Consider the following 25,287-nt stretch of genomic DNA (forward strand, 5'->3'; position numbering starts at 1 on the left):
TTGAAAAGTACTATGTGTCGTTACTTAATAAATGAAAAAAGATGTAATTATTGGCAAATGTGGTATAAAGAGGAATAAAATACTTCAGGACATGCTGCTACTGGAAAATAATCAACTTCACTGTGGTAACAGTAATTCCTTTGTAATTCCAGTTTTATTCATTTTATTATTCTTTGACAAAAATATTCAAATTTTTTTTGTTGGACGGTGACATCTGAAACTTCAAGGATGACACCATGAAAATATGAAATTAAAAAGTGGTTTTATTCAAACTAATCTGTAAGTGTTTGTGCACGGAGGTCTAAGTTTTGTGTCTGCCACTAACCTCACTGCAGGAATATTTCACATTGAGGCGTGCCCTAAAGGTGGGGAAGTCGGGGATGATACCATCATGACTGGGGATGATTGCAGGGGCATCCTAGAGAGCAAAAATGTTATCCAGTCTAACTAAAACTAGATCTGGAAATAAACATGTTGAAAATAACGTTTGAAAGCACAGAATTAAATTTTCTGTGATCTGAATTTTGCTGTACTGTAAAACCCACGCATGCTTCGATTTTCTTTTGTAAATAAAACCAGGACACCTCCTACCCCACCCCCCGCCCGAAAAAAAACCCCTGACATGACAGTTTATGATGGTCACAAAGAAATTTAATCCATTTACACTCTGCATAGAAGTGAACCTAATGGATAAAAAATATCAGTAGTGCAATTGTACCCATTATAAAAATATTTTTGGACCAGTTGAAAATTTGAAGGCACATGTGGCCAAGTAGGTCTCCTGAGAAGTGTGTCAAGTCTTAAATCTTTCAGTACAGTACTTACATTGTGGATGTTCCACTCATTGCACGATACACTACACTGATAACTATTTCTTCAGTACATAATGTCTTATAATGTAACTAGTCTCTGCTATAAAGAAGAAAAGCCTAATAAAAAAGTGCTAAATGTACAGTGTCACTTGTAAAAAAAAACTATTAAAAACTAAATAAAACTTAATAAATAGAACTTCACAGGTAGTGGTTAAGTGAAAACCATCCTCTGCTGAGTTAATGGAGCCAGAAGGCGGGCGTGATGGTGAGCAGTATTTGGCAAAACCACTGCAGAAACACAATGCCTGAAAAAGGAGAAAATCTGTTGGTGGATCTCAGGAAATAGCAAAAATAGATATTTTTAATGTAATGCACACTCAGAAAAAAGGTACCAAACTATTTTTCATTGTTGTTGTGGTGATATCATCAAGGGGCCTTGCTTTGTAGCTCTATCTATCTATCTATCTATCTAAATGTATGTATGTATATATGTTTCCCCCGGAAATGTGAATATAGTCTAACTGAAGCTATTTGCAGGGGACGGTTGCAACAGAAACGCAGGAGATCTCCTTGTCAGGAGATCGAATCCCAACGATGCCACAGACATCGGTGGCTGGGAGCCAAGGCCATGTGCAAAATTGGTCATGTTCTCTGGGGTGGAAGGGTTGGCATTACTCTGTCTCCACTGTCAGTTGAGCGTGTCGCCTTGTAACATCAGTCTGAAAAGATGCAGTTGGCTGGCATCACATGTCCGGATGGTTGCCGGATAGAAGAGAACTGGCTCATGGTGGGACTTGGCAGGTGACCAAATTGGAGGGTGGGGGTGGGAGGAGGGAATGTAAAGATGTACCCTTGATGGTGACACCCCAACAACAAAGAAAAGTGCACTTTGGTACCTTTATTTCTTAAAGTGTTTACAACTGAGCCTTACCATTTGTCCAAGCTTTGGATTTTGCAGCTGCATTAGGAAAAAAACAGTTTTGATTAAAACATATTCATAAAGTGACAAATGACTTTCTTTTCAGTTTCCTAAAAAAGAAACCTCTCAATTCTTGTCTCTAGGCTCTAACGATTCTGTGTATATAACCCTTCTCCAGTCTGACTCGTAGCATAAATACAACCAGGCTAATACTGTTTATTTTATATAATGCACATTTCTCAAGACAGTGTTTCTGTTGCAGATTTATGTTAGTATGTGAAAGTACGCCTCATTTCAGTATACGTGTAATCTAGAAAGGAATGATATTGGCATTGAAAATCCTCAATCCAACATTAAAAACCATTCTGATTCTAACCTTCGATGGTGAAGGTTGTCTCCATGCCGGCGTCGATGTGGTCTGACACATGGCAATGGATGAGCCATGTTCCTGGAGCTCCTGCTTGTAATTCAACAGTCTTAAAGGTTCCAGGGAACAAGGTATACACATCAGCTCTATGGGGCTGATCCGTCTGAAAGAGGGATACAGTAGATACATAAGTCAGCGTTAATGTCCGTGTCTATGTGTACATATCTACATGACTGAATAATCATGTACCTTGTATATGAAGCTCTGACTGTGAAAGTGTACTGTGTGCATATCTTCTTCATTCCCCAGTGCCATTAAATACCACTCAGTCCGATCTCCCTCCTGCATCTTCAAACCATGCAGGTTAGCATACAGCTTTCCATTAATACCTGATCAGCACATGGAGAAAGCATTACAGTGAAAAACAGGGCAGATCTTACTTTATGTATTATCAATATGATATTATATTTATTATTGTCTCAAAACCTACTCGATAGATTGCTTTAATGTTTATTATTTTTGACTATTAATGTTCCACAGATCTGCATTGGTGGAAATCGCACTGATAAGGCACTGATAACGTGTCCTTAAATATTCTCTGAAAAATACATCCAATTACATACACTTTCTTTGACCAATCACAAAATATAATGTATAGTTTTGTTCAATGTCAGTGAGTCAAGTTTATTTGTAAAGCTCTCTCGGATGGCTATGTGAAGATTAAAACTTCCAACAAAACCAATTAGCCTAAAGATTATCAGTAAGTGGTAGAGCAAGCATCATATTCTCTCTCTACCTAAAATTGCTAGCTCCTTATAATATTTAACGCAACTTAGTATTATTGGGTTTATAACTTTTTATGCTTACTATGCATCATGTTACTCTCCAGAAAATGGTGATCATTCGTGTCAAAAGTATTAGGGTCTTTGTTCAGGTAAATTTTTATATTTTCCTGCAGATACCACGATTCATTCTCATCAAACACCATGAAGAGCAGAGCAAATTCTTTATCCACGTCATTTCGCCGTCTGCTTTCATTCAGAGTCCCCTTACGACACACCACCAATGGCCCGACCAAGCCACTCGCCAAATCCTGCAACCGGAAACAGATACAATAGATTAATAGATTAGACATGTACAAAGTATAGAAGTGTAAGTGATATCATGTGAAAAGTAGGAGGAGAAAACAATGTTTAAAGGAGAGTTCTGAGTGCGCTAAAGATTCTTTACTGCCATGGAAAGTGCTACAATGCATGTATGTAGACACCTGACCCATGTGCATGTTGAAAATCCCATTCCAAAATCATGGGCATTAATATGGATTTAGTTCAGTTACTTTTGCTGCTCTAATAGCCTCCACTCTTCTGGAAAGGTTTCCAGTAGATTTTGGAAGTCACTGTGGGGATTTGTGTTCATTCAGCCACCAGAGCATTAGTGAGATTGGGCAGTGATTTATTAGTCAGCATTCCAGTTCATCCCAAAGTTGTTCAGTGGGGTTGAGGTCAGGGCTCTGTGCAGACCACTCAAGTTCTTCCACTCCAACCTTGGCAAACCATGTCTTTATGGACCTTGCTTTGTGCACGGGGCATTGTCATGCTGGAACAGAAAAGGGCTTTCCCCAAACTGTTGCCACAAAGCTGAAAGGACACAATTGTCTAGGATGTCTTTGTATGCTGTAGCATTAAATGTTCTGCTCACTGGAACAAAGGAGCCTAGCCTAAACCAGGATCAACAGCCACAGACCATTATTCAGTTATTCAGTCATCATTCACAGACCACTGAACAGTTCTTGAGATTGCAGTTTGGAACTTGGTAATGAGTGTTATAACCAAGGACATGCATTTTTTCCTTCTCCACTGGATATTCCTGTTCTGTCAGCTTGTGTAGTCCACCACCTCATGCCTGACCTGTTGTTGTTCCGAAATGCTTCCACTTCAGACTAACAGCACTTACAGTTGACCAGGGCAGCACTAGCAGGGCAAAAACATTGACGAACTCACTGGTTGGCATCCTATTACAGTGTCATGTTGAACGTCACTGAGCTCTTCAATACGACCCTTTCTACTGCCAGTGTTTGTCTATGGAGAGTGAATGGCTGTATGCTTGATTCTATGCACCTGTTAGCAACAGGTGTGGCTCAAATAGCCAAATGATCCCACTAATCAGCAGGTGTGTCCACATACTTTTGTTGTTCAAAGTATAAATATTTACGTGTGTATCCATGCGCCATACAAAAAAAATGTTACACAAAAAAAATGTATGGGCCAGCCTTGTTTTTAGAACATCAACACTGGGTAAAAGTTAGCAAAAAACTACAGGCATATGTAGATGTAGATGTATAAATCTGCTGTGAATATTAAATATAAAACCTGTCATAATTTGGATAACACTTTCTATATTATGAGGTACTAAATCTCAGTAAATGGTTTTATATTATATATATATATATATATATATATATATATATATATATATATATATATATATATATATATATATATATATATCCCCAAAGGTGTGCTAAATAACATTTTAGGTGCTAAATTACATAAGTGTGCTATTTTAAGACTCAATCCTCTCTGTGCAGACCCTTTTAGAAAATGAGCTTTCATGTTTTTATACACACACAAACCATAAATCAAAGGTGCTATCAATGTTGAATGCAAGTGTTTTACCTTCAGAAAGTTCACTGATGAGTAATAGGCATAGGTTTTGCAATTTGACTCAGTGGGTCCAGGACCTGAACTGATAGTCCAGTTATACGTTGTTGTGTTACCTAACACACACAAATAGAAGTACATTCTTTTTTCATGTATAACACATTGCCTGTACCTACAAGCACAGGTATCAGAGAATGTTATCAGAGCTGTAGTTGGCTGCACTATACCTGGAGAAACAGGTTGAGCATTACTGGTCTTCACTCCATGAGCGTGAACTGAATAGGGGATAGTGGCATTGTTCTTAAACACAACCTGGACCTTCTCACCAACTTGCACCCTGAGAATGGGACCTGTGCACAGAAAAATGTTATAATTTTATTTCTTGTTGTATGGTTTTAGGGAAGACTAGGGCATTGTCTAATAGTTGTCTATCAAGGAAGCTAGAAATTCCAAGTAGAAAATCATATAGCAAGAAATAAGAGGTTGTAAGTTACAGCAAAACTTCTCAAACTTTTTGCAGAAAAGGGAATCCTTTGACTGGACTCCCCTCTTATTACAGATTTATATGACAAACATAATCCAGCTATTCAGAAATTAGGCTCATTATTGAAATGTGTCAATATTATTTTAGCTATTTACTGGAGCATTAGAGCTTTTTATTCCTCAACTTTCAACTCACAGAACACATTTTTAATAAAATGGTCATTAGATTCAGATTGATATTATTTATAGACCTACATGTTTTTAGGTTATTGAGGTTTGGATTAAACCCATTCAACTCAAATGACCAGTCAAACACATACCAACTCACTAATAAATATAATAACATTCATAATGGTGGGCTGTGATTTCCATTGTAATAAAATAAACCAGAAAAAAAAATCACAGACTGCCTGGCTATGGCTCACAGACCCTACTTTACAAAACTTGGGATTGGAATAAGTGTTTTACCCAGAATGCCTAAATGCTCTTCATCAGAACCACTGACATCCTGTTCTGTGAAGGTCGCATCCTTGTATTTGCGGTAGACCACCTTTCTGTATACAGACCCAATAGATTTCTCTGATTTTGTGAGGTAAACACTTCCAGAGCTGAGAGACAAAAAAAAGAAAAAAGAGAAGAATGGCAAACTATAAAGTAACCATAAATTTACTATTAAATCTTTCAGGGGAAGCTGTTTTAATGTACAGCATAGCAAAGGTGCAAAAACTGTCAGGAGTTAGGACTGCGCACAACAGGCAATTGTTAATGTGAAACAATTTGATTGTCAATTTGAAACACTACATTAAACCACAGGATTATTCAATATATTTTTTAAATATGGCCTTCAGTTTATGGTTGACTTTCAGAACAGAAATTCCTGTATTTCCTGTGTGAAAGTGTTTCCACACTAGTGACCAACCTTTTGTTGAGCGTAGTGTTAAGTTTCTCCAACTCCCATGTTCGGTTTGGGGCATAATTCCACTCCATTTCTTCAGCAGCCAAGTAGAAATACACGTCGGGCTGAAAGGTCGTAACTTCTGAACCAGGGTTCTGACTCGATGTGCAGCGTTTGACAGTGTACAGCTGCCACATGCCACCACGGTAGTAGGAAGCTGTCAGACAGCTCAGCTCAAAAAGACCTGAAGAAAGAGCAGAAGTCATTCCTTTAACAGTGGAAGTAAAAGAAAATAAAAGAAAATTGCAATAAAAAAATTTGCATTAATAAATGTCATTATCCCCTTTTATGGCTGTCTGAGGAAGATGCTCTGTTATAAAGTCACCTTTACATAATGCTTACATTAGATAATATCATATAATATAACAAGATTTAAATCCAGAGTCAGAATGTACCCATTTAACCTTGCTAACTTTGCCTATTTATCCATTTTTAGTATTTTATTTTATTTTCATGGTCTGTAGTAATATTCATTAACAGTTTATTTAATTAATTAATTTGTTAATTCAATGGGTACTTCAGTTTCTACTAAAGGATTGATATAGTATTATTAAATGGTAAATGAGAATTTTATTGCTGCATCCACTTAATTTAATATCGACTAACTTTTAGTTGAATTTAAAATCCCTTCTTTATTCCTTTTGACCAGTTTAGGTAAGTTGGCTTTTAAATCGCTAGCTGTTTTATAGCTCTGATATCCATATTGTCAATGCCTAGCAAAAACAGTTTGGCAAGTAAAATCTGTTTGTTCTATCCCTAAATTGCGTCATGAGTTTCTAGACAAGACAAGACAAGACATGACAAGACAAGACAAAAGGGCAAAAATGTGTATGGTTAAAACTAGAACTCAACTGTCCAAGGAGAGAACAAATAAACTACATTGCTAGTGCAAAAAGAATTTAAATTAAGCAGCTAGACTCTTACTATAAACACATAAAAACAATAAAAAATGTGTGTCATGCTGTTAAATTTGACATAAAACCCTCCATTGTTCTTCATACTTTAACTCCATGCATTAGATAGTTCAGCTTACAGACCAATGGATACATGTACAAGCCACACACACACACACACACACACACACACACACACACACACACACACATATACACATACAAGCACTTAAGTGTTTTCTTACTGACACTTAATATTTATGTTTCATTTCATTCCAGTTTTATGTATTCATTTTGAATTGTACACTCATATTCTATTACCATCATTATCAGGTGTCATGGAGACGGTGACACTGGAGTGAGGGAAGAGAGTGAGTGTGTCACGTGTAGTGGTATCCAGCTGAAACGTGTTGCCCTGGAAGTAAACGCCAAAGAGATTCACTGAGCCCAACCCCAGCAAGTGCCACACAACATGGTCCCCCTCACACAAATCAAGGTCAGGAAGGTTTCCATACATGAAGCCATTCACCGCTGAGAGGGAACACACACACACACACACGGATTGAAGAGAGTGCTGTAAAATATCTGTATATTCACCTATGAGGTGTAATTAATAAGGTGCAGTTGTAGTTAGTGCTTACAGCTCATTTTATTGCTCTCCTGAAATCCTGAGTCTTCTGGGTCTGACTCATCACTACCAAACGCTTCAATATTCTTCTGCAGATACCAGCTTTTGTTTTCATCCATCACAGTGAAAAGAAGGAAAAACTCTTTCTGCACCTCCGACCCTATATGCTACACACAGACACACACACACACAAAATCAGACTATTGCCATAAACAAATGCATGAGTGTTACAACAACAAATACAATCCATGCTTGGATTTCGTGCTTGGTACCAAGTCAGACTAGAAAACTATAATAGGTATAGTGTATAGTAGGGTATAATCAGTAATTCTAGCTGTTTTGAAATTCACACGAATATTTAGTCTCTTTAGTCTTCCTCAAACCCTCTCTTTAGCATTCCTCCCCAAAACGTCCTTAGGACCCCAGGTGCACTTCCTAGGCTAAAACACCTGATTGGTTGTGCACTGTGAACTCACTGACCATAGCAATCCGCCATGTCTGATTCAACCAAAGTGAATGTTCTTTCTCACTACCCTGAATTTGAAAAGCATATCATCAGTGGAGATGGCTTTTAATTGCAAACTCAGGGCCAAGTTTATAAAGATGAGAGCAAAATCATCCTAAATATGGATGTATAATGAGTTAAGTTCCTGTGAACAGTTTAGAAAATGTTAAAGGTAGATACAATTAGAGAAAATATGATGACACAAATTTTTCACTGCGAGTGTTGGACCATTTTGGCCTCCATCAGAAAACAAACTGAAGATGAATCTTTCCCCCTTCATGACAGGAGTCATGTGACTGGAAACTCTGGCCTGGACTGGAGCGCAATTTTAACACAGTGTCTGTTGTCTGTTAAAGTATTTTTCTCATTAAAATCAATGCTGCAAATAATATTCACAAATAATATGACGTCTGTGTGAATGTAGATCAATGAGATTAATCAATGTGGATGGTACCACTTAAAAACCACGAAGAACGGTTTTGCTATGATGGCTTAGGACTACTAAGTAACTGCTATAACAGCTTTAGGACTGCAGTTGCCATGAACAGATTGGCACTCAAGTCTCCTTCAGTGAACAGTTGATAACTTCAACAAAATAGGCTTCATATGAAAACTATAATGAATTTCCTGTATAGACAAGTGCACTTTTTGACCATGTAGTACACAGTTATAGAAGGGAATTATTTATAATTGCACTATTCGTTGTCACCCAGATAAGGATGGGTTCCCCGTTGATTCTGGTTAAAAGCGCTATGCAAATAAAATTGAAGCCAATTTTCACTATCCAGTGCTACTCAGTAAAATTTTCATTGCTGAACTTTGGCTCTATCTCTGCTTCTCAAGTGTCACCTGATAGTGACTTGCTGTTTACTGGTATTTCACTAAAGCCACTTGTTGCCATTTTCTATTAAAAACAAGTTCTGTACAGATAAATGAGTGTGTGGGAGAGTACCTGTCGACCACTCTCATCCAGAACTCCTTTCCTGCACACCTGTAACGGTCCCACCAAACCAGAGCTGGTGTCAGGAACAGGATCTGTACCGGAGTAATACAAATATGACAGGCAGGGTGGGTCACTGGGCGAGGGGCCTTCTGTCACCCGCCAACGATATGGAAACGTCTGACCTGGCGCCACACTGGCCCCTGCTTTCTGAGAACCTGAGGAGGACAAAGTGTGTTTTTCAGCGATGTTTGTTCATCGTTACAAGTAGCAGAAATGGTCAAATATGGTAGTGTAGGTTGAGATATTGATATTGCAAAAAATGGAAAGTATATTAGTTTATAGGTTTGCATCCCCATTTCCAAACATGACATAAATATTTAAATAAATAAGTTGTATGCCCTGTCCTCTTTTATATGAAATGGCACTTTTACTCCTCTCAGTTGTAATATTTGGCCCTCTGTTGTCACTGCTTCCTGATATTTGTTCTAATTCATGCCTAACTGCATTGTCATACACTGCATTCTTTAAATCAAGTAAGGCTTTGTATGTCTTACCATCCTGATATATGACTCCTTCGTAAGCTTTGTCATATGACACGCCATGAGGTTGCATACTGAAGTTACGACGTGCCTTATTTCGAAATGTCACCTCAATGACATCACCAGGTTCTCCCCTAATGACAGGACCTGTGAGCACACACAATACACCTGTCGTGTGTTATATAGCTCACTACTGGAAAGTGAAAGCACAACCATCCTGTTACAGTTTAACAGAATAAATCCACTTATTAAACACCCTGAAAGTTCTACTGAAGCACATATTAATCTAATTAAATTATACTGGCATGGCCAAAGCAAAAATTAGCAACAGTCTTACAATATTTTAGGCAATACTTTATTGTATGATACTGACCACAGAGGAAAAATCACAAAATGTGATTCCTTATCAGGAATTATATTACGAATGATAATATTACAACAAAACAGAAATAAGGAAAAGGGTAGAATGTTAAATTAAAATATAAAATCATTAAAATATTAGTATTTTCAGCAATTGCTTCAAACTTGAATGCTTGGGATATACAGGACTGCAATTTAGTGGCATCCATGCTAGCAGAAAAATGGTAGAGTCCAGTCTTAGCCTCATACACTCTGCCCAAGGCTCATAGAATTTCACATGCTTCCTGTACACTTTTCTGACTCAACTGTGAACAAGATATAGTCACACTGTGTGTACGTGTATATATATATATATATATATATATATATATATATATATATATATATATATATATATATATATATATATATATATGTACATGTGTACACACACACACATGTATATATATATATGATACAGACAAAAAAACACTGCATATATTTACCCAGAATGCCTAGGTGTTTTTCTGAACCACTTTGCTCGATTTTGGAAGTAAAGGTGTCATCGTGGTACTCAGTGTATCTGACCTTCCAGTACTTTCCTCCCAGCTTTCCATCATCTGTACTGAAGAATTCTTCAGAGTCACTGCAAAGAGAGGAACAATAATCTGCATTTATACACATTTGTTCGAAAGTGTAACGTGTGTTTTTTAATGCTAAATACCTTTTCCAAAAACTGTGTTATTGATCAGGCTGGCTAGGCAGCATTCGGTGATCACGACAATGCTGTTCTGCCAGTAACAAGCAATCTTGCACTAAATGTTTATAAGGAATAATTGTGTTCCTGGTTCCTGCACTAGATACTAGCATATTATAATTATTATTATTAGTAGTAGTAGTAGTATTCTTACTATTTGTTTTTAAATTATTTTTTATTATTTTGCAGGTTAAATATTATTATTAATTTGAATATTATTAATAAATAGTACTAGTACTATTTGTTACTATTTATATATATTGTCATTACTATATATCATTGCTATTATTTACTATATATCATAATTGTTCCCTCCATTTGATGCACCTGAACTACATCCAGCTGCTATTTCTATTTCCACTGTCATGCAAATTACAGCTGAGCCTACCAGCTTAAAGTGTAATATTTGTATATTAGATTCAATATTTGAATATTAGAATGGTAGGTGTGGTGTCTGTGATGTGTGTGTTGAATGAATCATGTTGTGACCAAACACCAAGAAAAATTCCTAATACATGTAGAAGTATATGGTGAATAAAATGATTGTGATATTCTGTCACAGAATATGTTTTTGTATGTACAGTCACCTGTCTTTTTCATTTAGTGGTCTGTTGGTCAGTCTGTTTTTCCCTGAGGGGGCGTATTCCCAAAGTATCTCCTCTGCAGCAATGTAGTAACGCCTGACATGCCCAGCACTGGGCACTGTGGGTGCAGTATTTCCACATGAAGAGACCTCATAAAAGCCCTGCATACCTGCTGCTCATGACACATGGACACAAGGGAGAAAAAAAAACAGCATAAGACAGATAAGTGCTGGGAGTTTATGCAATCTGCATAATATAATGCAGAAACAGGTCAAGAGCTTCAGTTAAACTTCACATCAAGTATCAGAATGGGAAAAATGTGGTGTTGGTTTCTTTGACCATGGTATGGTTGCTGGGGCTGGGAGGGCTGGAGGGCTAATGTTTCAGAATCTGCTGATCTACTGGGATTTTCACACAACAACAGTCTTTAGAGTTTACACAGAATGGTGCAAAAACCCACACAAAAATCACACAGCGAGCGTTAGATCTGCAGTCTTATTGATGAGCAACATCAGAGGAGATTAGGTTGAGCTGTGGTAACTCAAATAACTACTCTTTACAACAGTGGTGAGCAGAAATGCATCAACGTGAACCTTGAAGTCAATAGGCTACAACAGCAGAACATCAGGTTTCACTCCTTTAGTTGCCAAGTTGCAAAATTTGGAACTGGAAGAAACCAGTCAGTTGGTAATTTACATTATTTAGTTTCAATGATTAGAAAAGGAGTTCTTTCTAGGGAATTTTCAGTGATTTATAAATGTACTCACAGAAAGTACCTGTTACCTGGCAATAAGCAAGAAAACTAGATTCTGAATGTGTCCCACCATGAAAACCTAGCTTTAGAAATGAATTATTTTAAAACATTTAAGCTTCTTTAGAAACCCTGATTAACTCCTTAAACTCAGAGGACTCACAGTCCTCATTCTTTTAACTGCATCCATTTCCTATCAGCAGTTATTGATAGGAATATGGTTTAAAAGGAATAACTGAAATGAATAACAAAAGTTCAGGGTTTAGGAATTAAATGGTTTTATATATCTCCAGAAAAAAGAACAGAAGGAGAGATTACCATGCATGTGATCATCAACTTGACACCCGAACAACCACTTCCCAGTTGTCATGGGATCCATTTTGGCAGTGACTGACGTGGCAGGAAATACACTGAGGACATCAGTACGGTGACCTTGGTTGAGCAGGGTGTGGCCATGGAAGTGAATGGAGTGAAGATCTATCTCATTCCCAATACCAAAAAGATGCCAGAACACAGGGCTTCTGAGACATACTTCCAGTGTTGGCAAGTTGCCATAAGCAAAACCGTTTATTGCTGGGGAAAAGAGAAAAACCATCAGAGAAGTGAAACTGAGGAACTGATAGTGATGCCATTATCTATCTACTATATAGTGAGATACATTTAATACAATACACACTATTATGCCATTAGATTATTATGTCCTGACTAAAAGAGGATTCTGTATTGAGATTATAAAATTGTACAGGCCCACCCAAAAACTCCCGGCCAAAATTATACAATTCCAGATAGTACAATGTTAAAAAAAAAATGTTGCCCTGGATGTCTGAAACAAAACAGCTTACAGTGCATCTGGTTTGAATGGTGAAACTCTGTATCTTCTCTCAGATGAGTAGCTTCAGGGCAGAATTTGTTAATGTTTTCTTCAAGATACCAACTAAGATTTTCATCCACTGCACTGAACATCAAGAAAAACTCATGAGGCATGCCCGATTGGTGAAGTCCAGTTGGGTCCAGAGCTCCTGAGAGTGAAAATACACACAACATATGCTGCTGTGCATGTTGCATATGAGCTTCTTTAATTTCTTAAAACATCCATTACCATAAATACATAATTACTTAAAATATAAATATTAACACTGTGTAATATTACCACATACAGATCAAAAATTATGGATATGTCAATATTATGAAAGTAATAATGTTACCCTTCTTGCAGATGAGCAGCACTCCAATGAGTCCTGCTGCTATGTCTTTCGGTGCGTTTACATGAGAGTGATACATTGATGTAAGACATTTAGAGTCAGACTCCGTAGGAGCAAACATTTCTGTCACCTTCCATCTGTATGTGTAGACTTGTCCTGTATCCACAGCATCATCACTCTTATTCCCACCAGATGTACCATCCGGATACCATGCACCTGTTAAACAGACAGTCATGTCACAACGTGAAGTGATAATCAAAGCTATCTGAGTTTTAACCAATGATCAGCATTTTACAGGAGTCTACCACCCTGAGGGTTATATCGCTAAACAAGCCTATATATATGTATGTGTGTGTGTGTGTGTGTGTGTATATATATATATATATATATATATATATATATATATATATATATATATATATATATATATATATATATATATACACACACACACACTTCTCTATTTCTATTTCTGACCACTGTTGCCTCCAGCTTCCTCGACCTTGTGTGTGCTGCTCTATATTCTGTATATTTATATTTCTTTATATTCATAGTAGCTGACTGAGTTACATACAACTACTTTAAAGTGAACGAAAGTAAAACAGAATAAAACCCATCCTACCTTCAGCGTCCTTCTTGTAGAGGATTCCATGTGGATGGATTGAATAAGGCCGAGATGCAAAGTTCTTCATGTGCACCTCAATGTCATCACCCACTTCTGCACGGATCACAGGTCCAAGGAATCCCAGCCATTCCGGTTTAGGCACCTCGATGGTGAAAGTCCTATCTGTGTACTGTTTATACACAGCTTTTTTATACACACTACCAATCCGGTTTGGACTATTGGACAGATAAGTAGAAGCATGCCTTATAGCAGAAATTATGAACAAACAGAGAAAGAAGTCACAAATGTCTTCCCTATTAGTAACCTACTTCCTTTGCCTACAAATATGAAAGAAAGTCACTGGAACACACGAGAAAACATATGGACTACTTACATGAAGATCCAGGTTATTTCATGTAAGTAGTCCATACGTTTTCTCGTGTGTGTATATATACACACATTTCCACAGGTTTACTCTTTATAATTCTTGATGTGTGAATGGGAAATGATATACACACTTTATGAGACCTGATTTGTGCATATGAAAAGTTTATAAATTAGTCCTCTGCACATGCTACTTTACAAAATTATGTTAGTAAGTGAAGAAAATGGGAAAATTCTAGTGTCATATATTCAAGGAATACACTACCCAAATCACCTACATAACCTGACTGGTGTTGCATATGACTTCTGACATCACAGTTCCAGTTAAATAGCAAGACTAAGTTGGGAAAGATCTTTTTTATTAGTATTTATACACGTATAGTTAATGTTACAATTTAGGAAGTGGTATGGCCTATCTTCCTCTGACAGGTCTGGACAAAAGTTTTAGCGTTAACTTTAAAAATGAATTATTACACGTTATATTTAATAAGAGTCTCACTTATGGGGTTCAGTCCCTCCACCTGCTCTTGTAGCTATCGAACAACCTAGTCGTTTGCTAGCTAGCAAAATAAGTTATAACTAGTTAACTGGTTAATGCTTGTGTCATGTTTTGAAGTAATACTCGACACAAACCACAAATGAATTCAGACATCACAGATCCATTTAAAAATTAAATGTATATCACTTTTATATTTAATGTAAACAGTATATTTAGTTTCAGAACTTTAGAAATGGTACGTCCCATTGTAGGGGTGTTTGAAAGTTTGAACATGTAATTTACATGTTTCTTTGACACTTCTGGACAAACTTTTTTCAATTGTTAACTATTAAAATTATTTATTTATACATTATATTTGATAAGGGGGTCATTTAAGGGGGTCAGTCCCCCCACATGCTTTTGTGCCTAGTTCATAGCAAATAACTTAGATTCAATTATTCAAGTAACACTCTAAACAAACAAATAAAAAATTCAGTTTCAACAAATTAATTCAGACATCGCGGTTCCATTTAATAAGCAAGACTAAGCTGTGAAAGGTTTATTTTTTTTATTGATTTAATAATTAATAACATTCAAATATTGTCAGAACATTAGGAATGGTATGACCCATTGTAGGGGTGTTTTTTAAAGTGTCATTATCCTATTTCTCGTCTGGACAAACATTTTTAGTGTCAACTATTAAAAATTATTTATTGACACGTTATATTTAATAAGGGGGTCATTTCTATCTAGCAGCCTAGTATTTAACTAGCTTGCAAAAGAAGTTATAACCAGTTAACTAGTTAACGTTATTGTAAAGCAAATATCATATATTCAAGTAACCCTGAAGAAACATAAAACATAAATTAACTCAGACGTCCTCCTTTTGGAAAACATTTGAAACTTAAAAAAAATATATGAATTTTTTTTAAAATAGACATTCAGTTAGTGTAAGACACTCAGTTAAGTGACTTGAGAAATGGTATGGTCCATCGTAGGGGTGCAGGAAGTGTAATTTAGATCTCTTCCTGACACTTGTGAACGAATTTTCACAGGGAAGTATCAATTATTAACCTTACTTCTTATATTTTGTATTTATTAACTTAACGCTTTGGATTTACTTTATTTTATGTCAGTTAAATGCTTATTTAGAGGAGTTTAGAGAAGTTAGACCCCCCCGGCTCCCGCACTGCAGTCGCGCCCCAGCGCATGCGTCAATTTACTACCGTATGTATAATAAATAATGTGTAATGGCTGATTATATAGGCTATTATTCTCTCATAAAACGATTAGACCATGTTTAACTTACTTGTCATGCTTGATAGCAACGTCAGTGATTAGATTCCTCTCACTGGGAGCGTAATTCCAGTATTGCTCTCGAATCCCGATGTAATAGGTCCTGGTGGCGGACTGGCTCAGCCCTAACACAGTCAGAACCGTGGAGCAAAAAGTCAAAACTCTTGCCATTTGTACAAGAACCGCTCTGTCTGTGGTGTCCCTGAGTTAAATACTCAAATACACTCAAACTGAAACCGAAAGCAAAGATATTCCCTTTAGATACTTCTAGGAATTTGGGTGGGACTAAAATTAAATTCCTCCGCGTCAAACACGGCTAAAGTAAAGGTTCCTGCTGCATCACTAATTTAAAGATTATCCCAAAGTATTACTGAGTCTTCTCTGTATGGATTTGCAAACCCGGAATGTAAACACAGAAAAGATAAGTAACAAAAGCAGCACTTGCATTTTGATTATATTATATTATTTTAATTATCTTATGCCAAGCCCCTCCCATTTTTCTAGTAATTGCACATACACTAACAACACAGAAGACAGAAATTAGATCAGAGATTATTTTTCTTTGAATAAATACTGGTTGATCATGGGCTTTTTAGGAGTCAGAACAGAAGCAGTTTGGCCATAGGTGAGCTTTATTGTATTTTAGTACTAAACATAATGTGGCTGTAGTGCTTTCTGTGATGGTACTGATTAAATGGCTTTCAAAATCTATTCAGTGCTTTTTTTTTTTTTTTTGTAGGTTTTCTTCTCAGTTATAGGCCATATATATGATGATCTCTGTGGTTAGTTAGACAACTTCCTTCTGTGACACATGATATGGTACTTCTAATACAAACACACCCACCCACACACACACACAAAAACAGTCCTATCTCTGAACATAAGGAAGTGGTTTATATCTTCCCCAATAGAAAGAAAGTTTTAGGTAGAGTCAACTTTATCATAATTGGGTAGAGTACGAGAACAGAGTAGAAGAAATGCAGTCCACTCCCCCCCCATCCCAGAGCCAGCACCCCTGGAGTAGGTGTGGTTAAGGGCCTTGCTCAAGAGCCCAACAGCAGCACCAGCAGTTTAACAGTGCTGGGGCTTAAACCCCCAACCTTCTGATCACAATCCCAGAGCCTTAACCATTCAGCCACCGTAAGAATATAAAAGATGGTTAACTTTTCCCCTTTTCCATGCAAAGAATGTGGTTATATGGAACATGCTTTTATTTTCAGTTCTGTTAAAGCGTTAAAACATTGAAGGCTGTGCCCTTGTTCACTGATGCGGGAGTCACATGGCATTGTGTGAGGCCTCTGTAAAAAAAAAAAACAACTGCGTGCTCAATGGACAGATACATTCACCTTATTTTTCTGAGCCTTTCAGCTTGTCCATCTTTGTGTTATCATGGAATCATATTATCATGTTATTAGTTTAACATGTTTTCATGAATCTATAATTTGTCTTCACTAAAGGAACTATGGATAAACAATGAATTGTCCAATTGAATGCACCCACTTCCTTGTTTCATGTTTAGCTGCAGTCATATGGCTTCAAGATCTTCAATAAATGTAAATCCAGCCAGGTAAGAGATACCATATGCACTTGCAGCTAGCTTTTTATAAACTTAAAGCATGACATAAATTATCCCCCTACTTTATTAGGATAAGTAAGACTGATTTTGCTTGACTAACTCACATGGAACAAGATTTGTTAGACTGTGTACTACTAAGTAGCCAGCTTAAAGGCAACCACTGAACATTAGCTTATAGACAGCTAGGCAGCTAAACATTACGTAAGAGAAATAACGGAAAATATTCAGTGAAGGATGGAAGTCACTAGAGAGTTCCTCAAAACTGGAGAACTAACAAGCTAAAATTGTTATTTTGCTAACAGTGTTGAATGTAACAAATAGCAAATACACGAAATGTTTGTTAATGGTATGAGGACATAAAATGCGGGTTTTTTAAATTAATAATTTACTTAGAATCTATCATTTGTATGTCCCTGGAGGACTAGTAGTTAGACCCCGGCCAGTGCCTAATGCCAGGAAGGGCATCTGGCGTGAAAACTGTGCCAAATCAAATACGTGGACCAGTGATCCACTGTGGCAACCCCTAACGGGAGCACCCGAAAGAGGAACAACAACGTAGAATCTATAATATATATAAAGTACTTTTCCTTTCCCATAATCTTCTAGAATTTTGGATGATGCGATTTCCTGTTGAGCATGATATTCCAAATATTTCAAAGATTGAATGTGTTCCCTTATCAAGCTTGAGTAAATGTTATGGGACACTAAAAGTTTCATTACTTATAATGGATGACTCATGGAAAGAGATGTTTCAAGCATGAGATGTTAAATGGATTCACGCATTAATTTAAAAAAAAGATTGCGAAGTATTTTTAATGAGTAAATTCTAAGGTAAAACATCATTAAAGTGGGCTGGGAAGGGCAGAATACTGTTTTAGGGTATATTAGTGTTTTAAGTAATTTATCTAAATCATGCACACAAATTGTTGTGAAAGACACTTTACCTGCACTGTAAAAAAAAATTACTGTAGATTTTACAGTAATTTACTGGCAACCTGGGTTGTAAAATAATGTGCTGTACAATTGATAGTAAACAACTGTAAAACATATTTACAGTAAAGTACTGTAATATCATACATAGTATAAAATAACACATAACCCAGTATGTTGCTGCGGGATACAGCTGAGCTGATGGGTCTTGCTCAAGGATCCAATCAAGGCAGTTTGGTGGTGCTGGGATTTGAACACGTGACCTTATCCACGACTCAAAGCCATACGCAATGAGCCACCTCAGCTGTGTGTTAAAAGCTTGTTTACTTCACATACATATTCAAACGTAATATCAGTGGCACACAAATGGCACCCCATGGAATCAGCCACCTTGCTTTTTTCACGCTAGCATTCTGGATACACACTTTTAAAAGAGGAAAAATACTAATCTAGGACCATCTACTACAATTAAGAGTACACCAAATGATGGACAGGTCTTCTGTCCGCTGTGACTGGGGTGCTTTGTTTGCTAATGAGGACCTCATGCTGGTCAGTCATAACATCTCGTTTTGAGACAAAATAATAATGTCATTTGTTGCTTTTTGTATCGCAATTCAATGATAAGCTAAATGCAAAACCTATTCTTGTGGTAAAACGTATACTAGCTGTTAGGCACTGCCATAGTTACATGTTTAGTACTGATCCAGAAAAGAGTTTGAGGTCTTACTTCAGATTGTATATACAGGTCATCCTGAAACAGAAAAAAGTCCACTTGCTTCATACAAATACTTTATTTCCAGTCATGGATGGTTCTGTTTCAGCTCATTATATGTATTCATTCTATACAGAAGTGCAATCAATGTCCATGGCTACAGCATTTATTTGAGTAATTTAGGATAGTCTGTTAGTGGCCAATTATGCCAAATTAACAACAAATTAACAAAGCCACTTAGTATTCCCTGATCAAAAAAGGTGCTTGATATAAAATACATGTTAAAAAAAATGCAGAAAAAAAGCAAACTATCCCAGATCGTACCCCTGCTCCACATTTACAGAGTCTCTCGGAGCCATCCATCATGTGATCTCTCAGCAAGCCATTGTGTACTCTTTTGCCTTTAAAAAATGTCTACAATAAGAGACAGAGATGACAGGCAACACATTTGTTCCCATTGGTGCACATTCTTCTTTCTTTTGACCTGCTTTGGCTGCCTGTCCCACTAAGTCACTCTATTTATTCATCTACAAATTGTACAGTCTGGGCCAGTGCAAAAACAGACATAAATCCTCATACCAGCATATACCTGTATCATTACAGCATTTTACATTTTGTTCTGATCCTCAATGAGTCTGAAAGAGTGTGTACAGTCCCCATGTTAGATAAACCACTCCTTCTTGTTTTCTTCAATGGTCTCTGTGAAATTGGGCTCCGCGCTGATGATGGCTGTATCAGCTGATTCAGAGCGTTCGGCCCCTTTGGACTCGTTGGTGTGGTACGTTCCCTTGTGGCGGAACATGTAGCGAATCAAGAACACCAGAGTGCACAGGATGGTGAAGATCACCACGGCAATGATGCCTAAATCGAGAAGGGAGAATTTTACAGAAAATTCCTTAGAGGACATGTAAAGGCTCTAACAATCCAAAACAAAAGACGTTTTAACACTTTTTACCTCCGATTATTGTCGAATTCCTGTTCAACCCATCTGGTACGACTCTCTCCTCATTGAAGGGGAAATCAGCACCTACAGGAAGCATTGTGTGCTATGAATGGTTATTGCTGGTTGTGAGATTAGAAGGGAGGGCTAAAATCTAATACCTTTCAACATCTCAGTAATGAAACTATTAGGGTTGAGCAATGCATTATATCACAAGGTCTCATTGATGGCATAATAAGAATAATGTGTGATGCATTAAGAATTCAGAAGAACAAACCGTTCATCAATCGGCCACTTAAGTAACTATTTGGAAGGCCTTTCTGACAGCCATGAGTTTCTGATTTAAAAGTCTGCTTACTTGCATTACTTCATCACTAACAACCAGTAGGTCAATACTGAGGTGTTTTCTCACAGCAACCTTTATGACAGCAATGCTTAATACTGTATCATTATTACTATTCCTTTTTTTTAACATAGGATGCTGTTGGCTTGTTCTTTACCTCCCTCCAGGTGCCAGGGGTCAGTGTTAGCGGACATTGGTGAGACAGTGAGGGGGGATGCACCGCAGTTGGACTCAACCAGTTTGCCCTGATGCGAGACGGACACAGCAAGCTGTGAACGAAGAGCCGTCTTCAGAGGAGCGATGCTGTTAAACTGCACTCGGGACAGACAGCCTACAAAGCCAGGAGTGTTATACTTTTCTATCAGCACTGGGTCGATGGGACCGGTTTCTGCAGGAAACATAGAAACATACAGAGGGGATCACAACTTTAGTGCTTATTGTACTTATAGTAAATATAATACAGAATTTTTGTACTCATAAATTTCAGTACTACCTGAAAAGTCAGCCTATTATTAGTTGTGTTTATAATGTAACTAATAAATCACACAATATTCTTACAAGGCCAGTGAGGCCCTGATAAGGACTTAGGTAGGAGTTGCAAAAAAGTGACCACCATATCTCATTTTCAATCAAATATCAGTTAAAAACACATACTAGTATATTATTAGCTATTTATTTATAGAATTTATAATAATTAAAATAACTAGTAATGTGTGTAGTACAATATTAGCCTGAACAATTTTTTATCAGAAGCCTGACAGAAGCCTGACTAGCCTTATCCTCTCTGCTTTAAAAAAAAAACAAAACAATAAAATAATGCTAACATCCCAACCTGAATATCCTCTTTCTTGGTTGTCTTATTCCATATTAAATTTCTCCATAAACTTTTGGACTATATTATAGAATTACCTGCTACCGTATACCGCTTTCTAAATGGAGAATGCAATAGATCAGGCCTAATGACTCTATAAAAACAATAAAAATCATACCGAGAAAACTAGAAGCATACGTGAAATACAGCTTATTATAGATCAATGTTTTTGTGCTCAAAAATGTCACAAACCATCTTTACCCACTCAACAATGTCTAAGATACATTTATTAATACAGCGGCCCACTATTTAATCTGTGTAATTGAACTACATTGTAGTTCTGCAGGACACAGTTAGAATTTCATTTCCCTCTTATTGATTCAGCTGACTCGAGAATGATGAATGTTTAATAGCTCTGCATCCCTGAGCTGCTCTCTCGGAGGTAATCGTGCCTATCAGGATCAAACTACATACACAGCAAAACGTTTAGTATCATCTCGCCCAGTTCCAGGAAATATACTGCCTATCCAAAAACCACTGCAGAATTCAGTGTCCTACATATATCAGATTCAGAGGCGGATGGATTGCTGGACTGGATTAGAGACATCGGGTTTTGTGTGAAATAAGACCCAAGTGAACATTACAGTGGTGGTCGGAGGCACTAAAAATAAAGCGTACTGTATAATGTTTGCTGGGAAATAATCTTTCTTTATTTGTCTTAGGCCTGTCTAATTAAAACATAACAGTAAAGTGATTCAGATCTGAATTTATTCCAACTATTTGCTTTGCGATTCAATGTGTATTAGCAATATTAGCCTGCCCAAATACTGCTCAAATCCACTTAAATCTACTTTTTTATTTTAATAACAAAGTAGTACATATAGTACATTCTAGCTTTATTTTAAAACTTGAACTTAGACAACTGCTTTTTGAATGGATGGATGGATGGATGGATGGATGGATGGATGGATGGAAGGTGTAGACTTTTTTGTGCCAAAAGCTAGAGTGTGATGAAGAGTCTGAGCTGGTCTATGACATGCATAAAAACGTCTCACCATTTCTGACCCAACACTCCTGACACAGTGGCAATCCATCCATCCATCCCTTCATCAATCCATCTTGGTCTGTGTGCATACATACTGTCCTATTTAATGGCTATCCTTACTGGCCTGTTCACTATTCCCCCATCCATACATACTGGCAGGTTCACTTTTCCTTCATCCATCCATCTTTCCATCCATCCATCATGTCCTACTCACTATTCCTATATTCATCCATCCTTACTGGCATGTTCTATGTGCTTCGATCCATCTCTCCATACTGGCACTATTCCTCCATAATTGCCTGCCTACCATCCCTCATTCAACCATCTTTCCCTAATCACCTGCTCACAATTCCTCCAACCTCCACCATTCACCAGCCTGCTCACTATCCCTCCACCCAACTTCCATCATTCAATAGTCTGCTCACTATTCCTCCATGCAATCTCCTCCATTCACTACCCTGTTCACTGTTCCTCCACCTAACCTCCTCCATTCACTTGTCTGCTCACTATTCCTCCACTCAACCTTCACCATTCACCAGTCTTTTCATTATTTCTCCATCCAACCTTCACCATTCACCACCTTGTTCACTATTCCTCCACCCAACCACTGTCATTCACCAATCTGTTCACTATTCCTCCACTTAAACATCCACTCACGATTTCTCCACCTAACCTCCACCATGGATCAGCCTGCTTCCAATTCGTCCACCCAACCTCCACCATTCACTACCCTGCTCACTATTCCTCCACCTAACTTCTGCCATTCACCTGCCTGCTCACTATCCCTCCACCTAACCTCCCTAGCTTTGGTCGCATTCTCGGTAAGAGCTCATCTTTGGATGACATTGCCTATAACAGTCAGGCATGAACTATTTTCAAAATTCATGTCAAAACATACTGTATCTATTTTCCCAAAGCAAAGAAGCATCCAATCCACTGTAGTGACCTGCTTATTTATATCCATGCATGTGTGTGGTTATTTCAGAAAAACCTAAAAGGAATTAATGGGTAAAATATTACAATATAAGGCATGTGTTATGTGTAATATTTCACCCAATAAATAAAATGGATAAATATTACTGCATTTGAGTATCTCTCTTTGCTGATGGAAATGCTGGGAGTTAAGCTGCTGATTGAGGCTGACCTCCATTCATCAACACTGTTGTGTGTGTGTGTGTGTGTGTGTGTGTGTGTGAGTGTGTGGAGAGGAGCAAAGTTAAAACTGAGACAAAGGCATTTGCAGTTCTGCACTACTATGGGTGAACATTTATGAGTTTTTCCGATCAAATGTACATCGCTCTTTATTAATAAGACGATTTATGTTGTTACTTCTTAACACATCAAGTATTGAGGCTAACAAAAAAGCTGTTTCACTCAAGCAAGAACTAATGCTTTTGTCTGAGAGCACAATGATTATTTTGTAATTATATTTTGGGTGAATGTACAGAGCTGACTAATCTGTAGTATATCTGTCTGAGTGTCACCAGGTCACCAGTGAAGGACAAACAAGTTTGCAAATCAGAAGGTTAATCATCATATCCTCCTGCTCCATTATCATGAAAAACAAAAAGATCATGTGGGAAAGAAGAAAATCGGAGAGAGGTTTAAATGGAAGGAGGCGAGAAGGAGATACAGTGCGATATAGATGGCATGTCCTTCCAGTAACCTTCTGACTGGCTTTAGTCTCCACTGCAAGTAACAAACAAACACAGAGACACACGCACACACACACACACACAGAGGGTCCCAGTACTGCAGAACAATCTTATACACCTGCAACACCAACTGCAAGTGCTCAGCCTCGAGCCTCAGACTCAGATGCACAAAGACCCAAAATCCAGATTTAGTTCTGGAATCAGCCATTAATAACAAAGAATATACAGCAATAAATGACATAAAGCAACACAATCATTTTCATAATTCATGACTATAATATAATTATAGCATGCAGCTACAGTATTAGTCCTGGTTGTTACACAGAATGAGAACATCAGTATTACCTGAAAAGCAGGCAGGATACAGTGTAAACTCTCTCTCCCTCTGTCTCTCTCTCTCTTTCTCTCTCTCTCTGTCCTATCTCCAAGAAATCTCCCTCCTTCCCTTCTCTCCTCCTTTATAGCAACTCTGTGAACCTCTTATCTCTCTGTGAGTGTGTGTATCCACAGCTTCCAATCAGAGTGAGCTAGAGGAAAACATGGATAATGCAAGTACCTACTGGATGGATCTGGAGTCTAACCTTGTCCTCCGATGATGCCAAAGAGGTGTAATGCAATCAAGAGGGACCATGACTAAGACCACATACACACACACACACACACACACTGAGCTGAAGCACAATCGCACAGCAGCAGATGACATCATCCAGCTGTCAAAGCTCTGAGATGGACCAGACAAATAGAATCAAAAGCAGAATCAATGAGGATCTACACCCTGTAATGCACTAGATGCAATGTTTTTATACTGAAATAATACAGATACGGATTATAAGACAGTTTTTAAGCATGAGTACCAGATGCTGCTGAATTACACTACATTTACATAAATAAATCTTGATTCTATCAGGAAACAATTATTTAACATTTCTTGGAAGGAGTCTTCAGTGTCAGCACTTAACAGTCAGGTGTAAAGATGTAAATGTATGTTTTCACACAGGAACATCTTCAGGACAGAAGGGTTTATGGTTTTCATGTTAGATGATCTTAGGAGATGATTTGGATCACTTTGGATCAGTTTTCAGGCATTCAGTTCAGAGATGGATGAAGGTACTATTTCCTTTAAAAACTTTTTTTTGGATATTTCTCCACAATTTGGTCACCTGCCAATTCCCACCC

General features: G+C 37.5%; 2 protein-coding genes across 2 annotated transcripts in view; both read right to left on the reverse strand.

Moving 5' to 3' along the window:
• Nucleotides 1–199: 199 nt before the first annotated feature.
• LOC113541141 (ferroxidase HEPHL1) lies at nucleotides 200–16,303 on the reverse strand. The gene is made up of 20 exons (XM_026937950.3): nucleotides 16,113–16,303; nucleotides 13,960–14,177; nucleotides 13,341–13,553; nucleotides 12,978–13,154; nucleotides 12,454–12,708; nucleotides 11,388–11,556; nucleotides 10,550–10,689; nucleotides 9,720–9,851; nucleotides 9,175–9,380; nucleotides 7,731–7,884; nucleotides 7,411–7,620; nucleotides 6,161–6,380; nucleotides 5,710–5,849; nucleotides 4,986–5,108; nucleotides 4,774–4,874; nucleotides 2,966–3,191; nucleotides 2,348–2,487; nucleotides 2,108–2,261; nucleotides 1,744–1,770; nucleotides 200–1,117 (listed from the first exon to the last, which is right to left on the reverse strand). Exons 1-20 carry the CDS (start codon nucleotides 16,268–16,270, stop codon nucleotides 1,050–1,052), a joined length of 3,231 nt encoding a protein of 1,076 aa, XP_026793751.3. The 5' UTR covers nucleotides 16,271–16,303; the 3' UTR covers nucleotides 200–1,049.
• A 2,799-nt stretch (nucleotides 16,304–19,102) lies between these two features.
• LOC113541144 (contactin-associated protein-like 2) overlaps nucleotides 19,103–25,287 on the reverse strand; it is a 135,805-nt gene continuing 129,620 nt past the window's right edge. Inside the window, exons 22-24 of the mRNA XM_034298225.2 lie at nucleotides 20,758–20,988; nucleotides 20,273–20,344; nucleotides 19,103–20,178 (exon numbers count right to left, since the gene is read on the reverse strand). Of these exons, the coding sequence (XP_034154116.2) occupies nucleotides 19,979–20,178; nucleotides 20,273–20,344; nucleotides 20,758–20,988 (503 nt within the window). The 3' untranslated portion in view covers nucleotides 19,103–19,978. The remainder of the gene's footprint in view (nucleotides 20,179–20,272; nucleotides 20,345–20,757; nucleotides 20,989–25,287) is intronic.

The sequence above is a fragment of the Pangasianodon hypophthalmus genome, chromosome 22 (assembly GCF_027358585.1).
Source record: "Pangasianodon hypophthalmus isolate fPanHyp1 chromosome 22, fPanHyp1.pri, whole genome shotgun sequence".
Taxonomy (NCBI): domain Eukaryota; kingdom Metazoa; phylum Chordata; class Actinopteri; order Siluriformes; family Pangasiidae; genus Pangasianodon; species Pangasianodon hypophthalmus.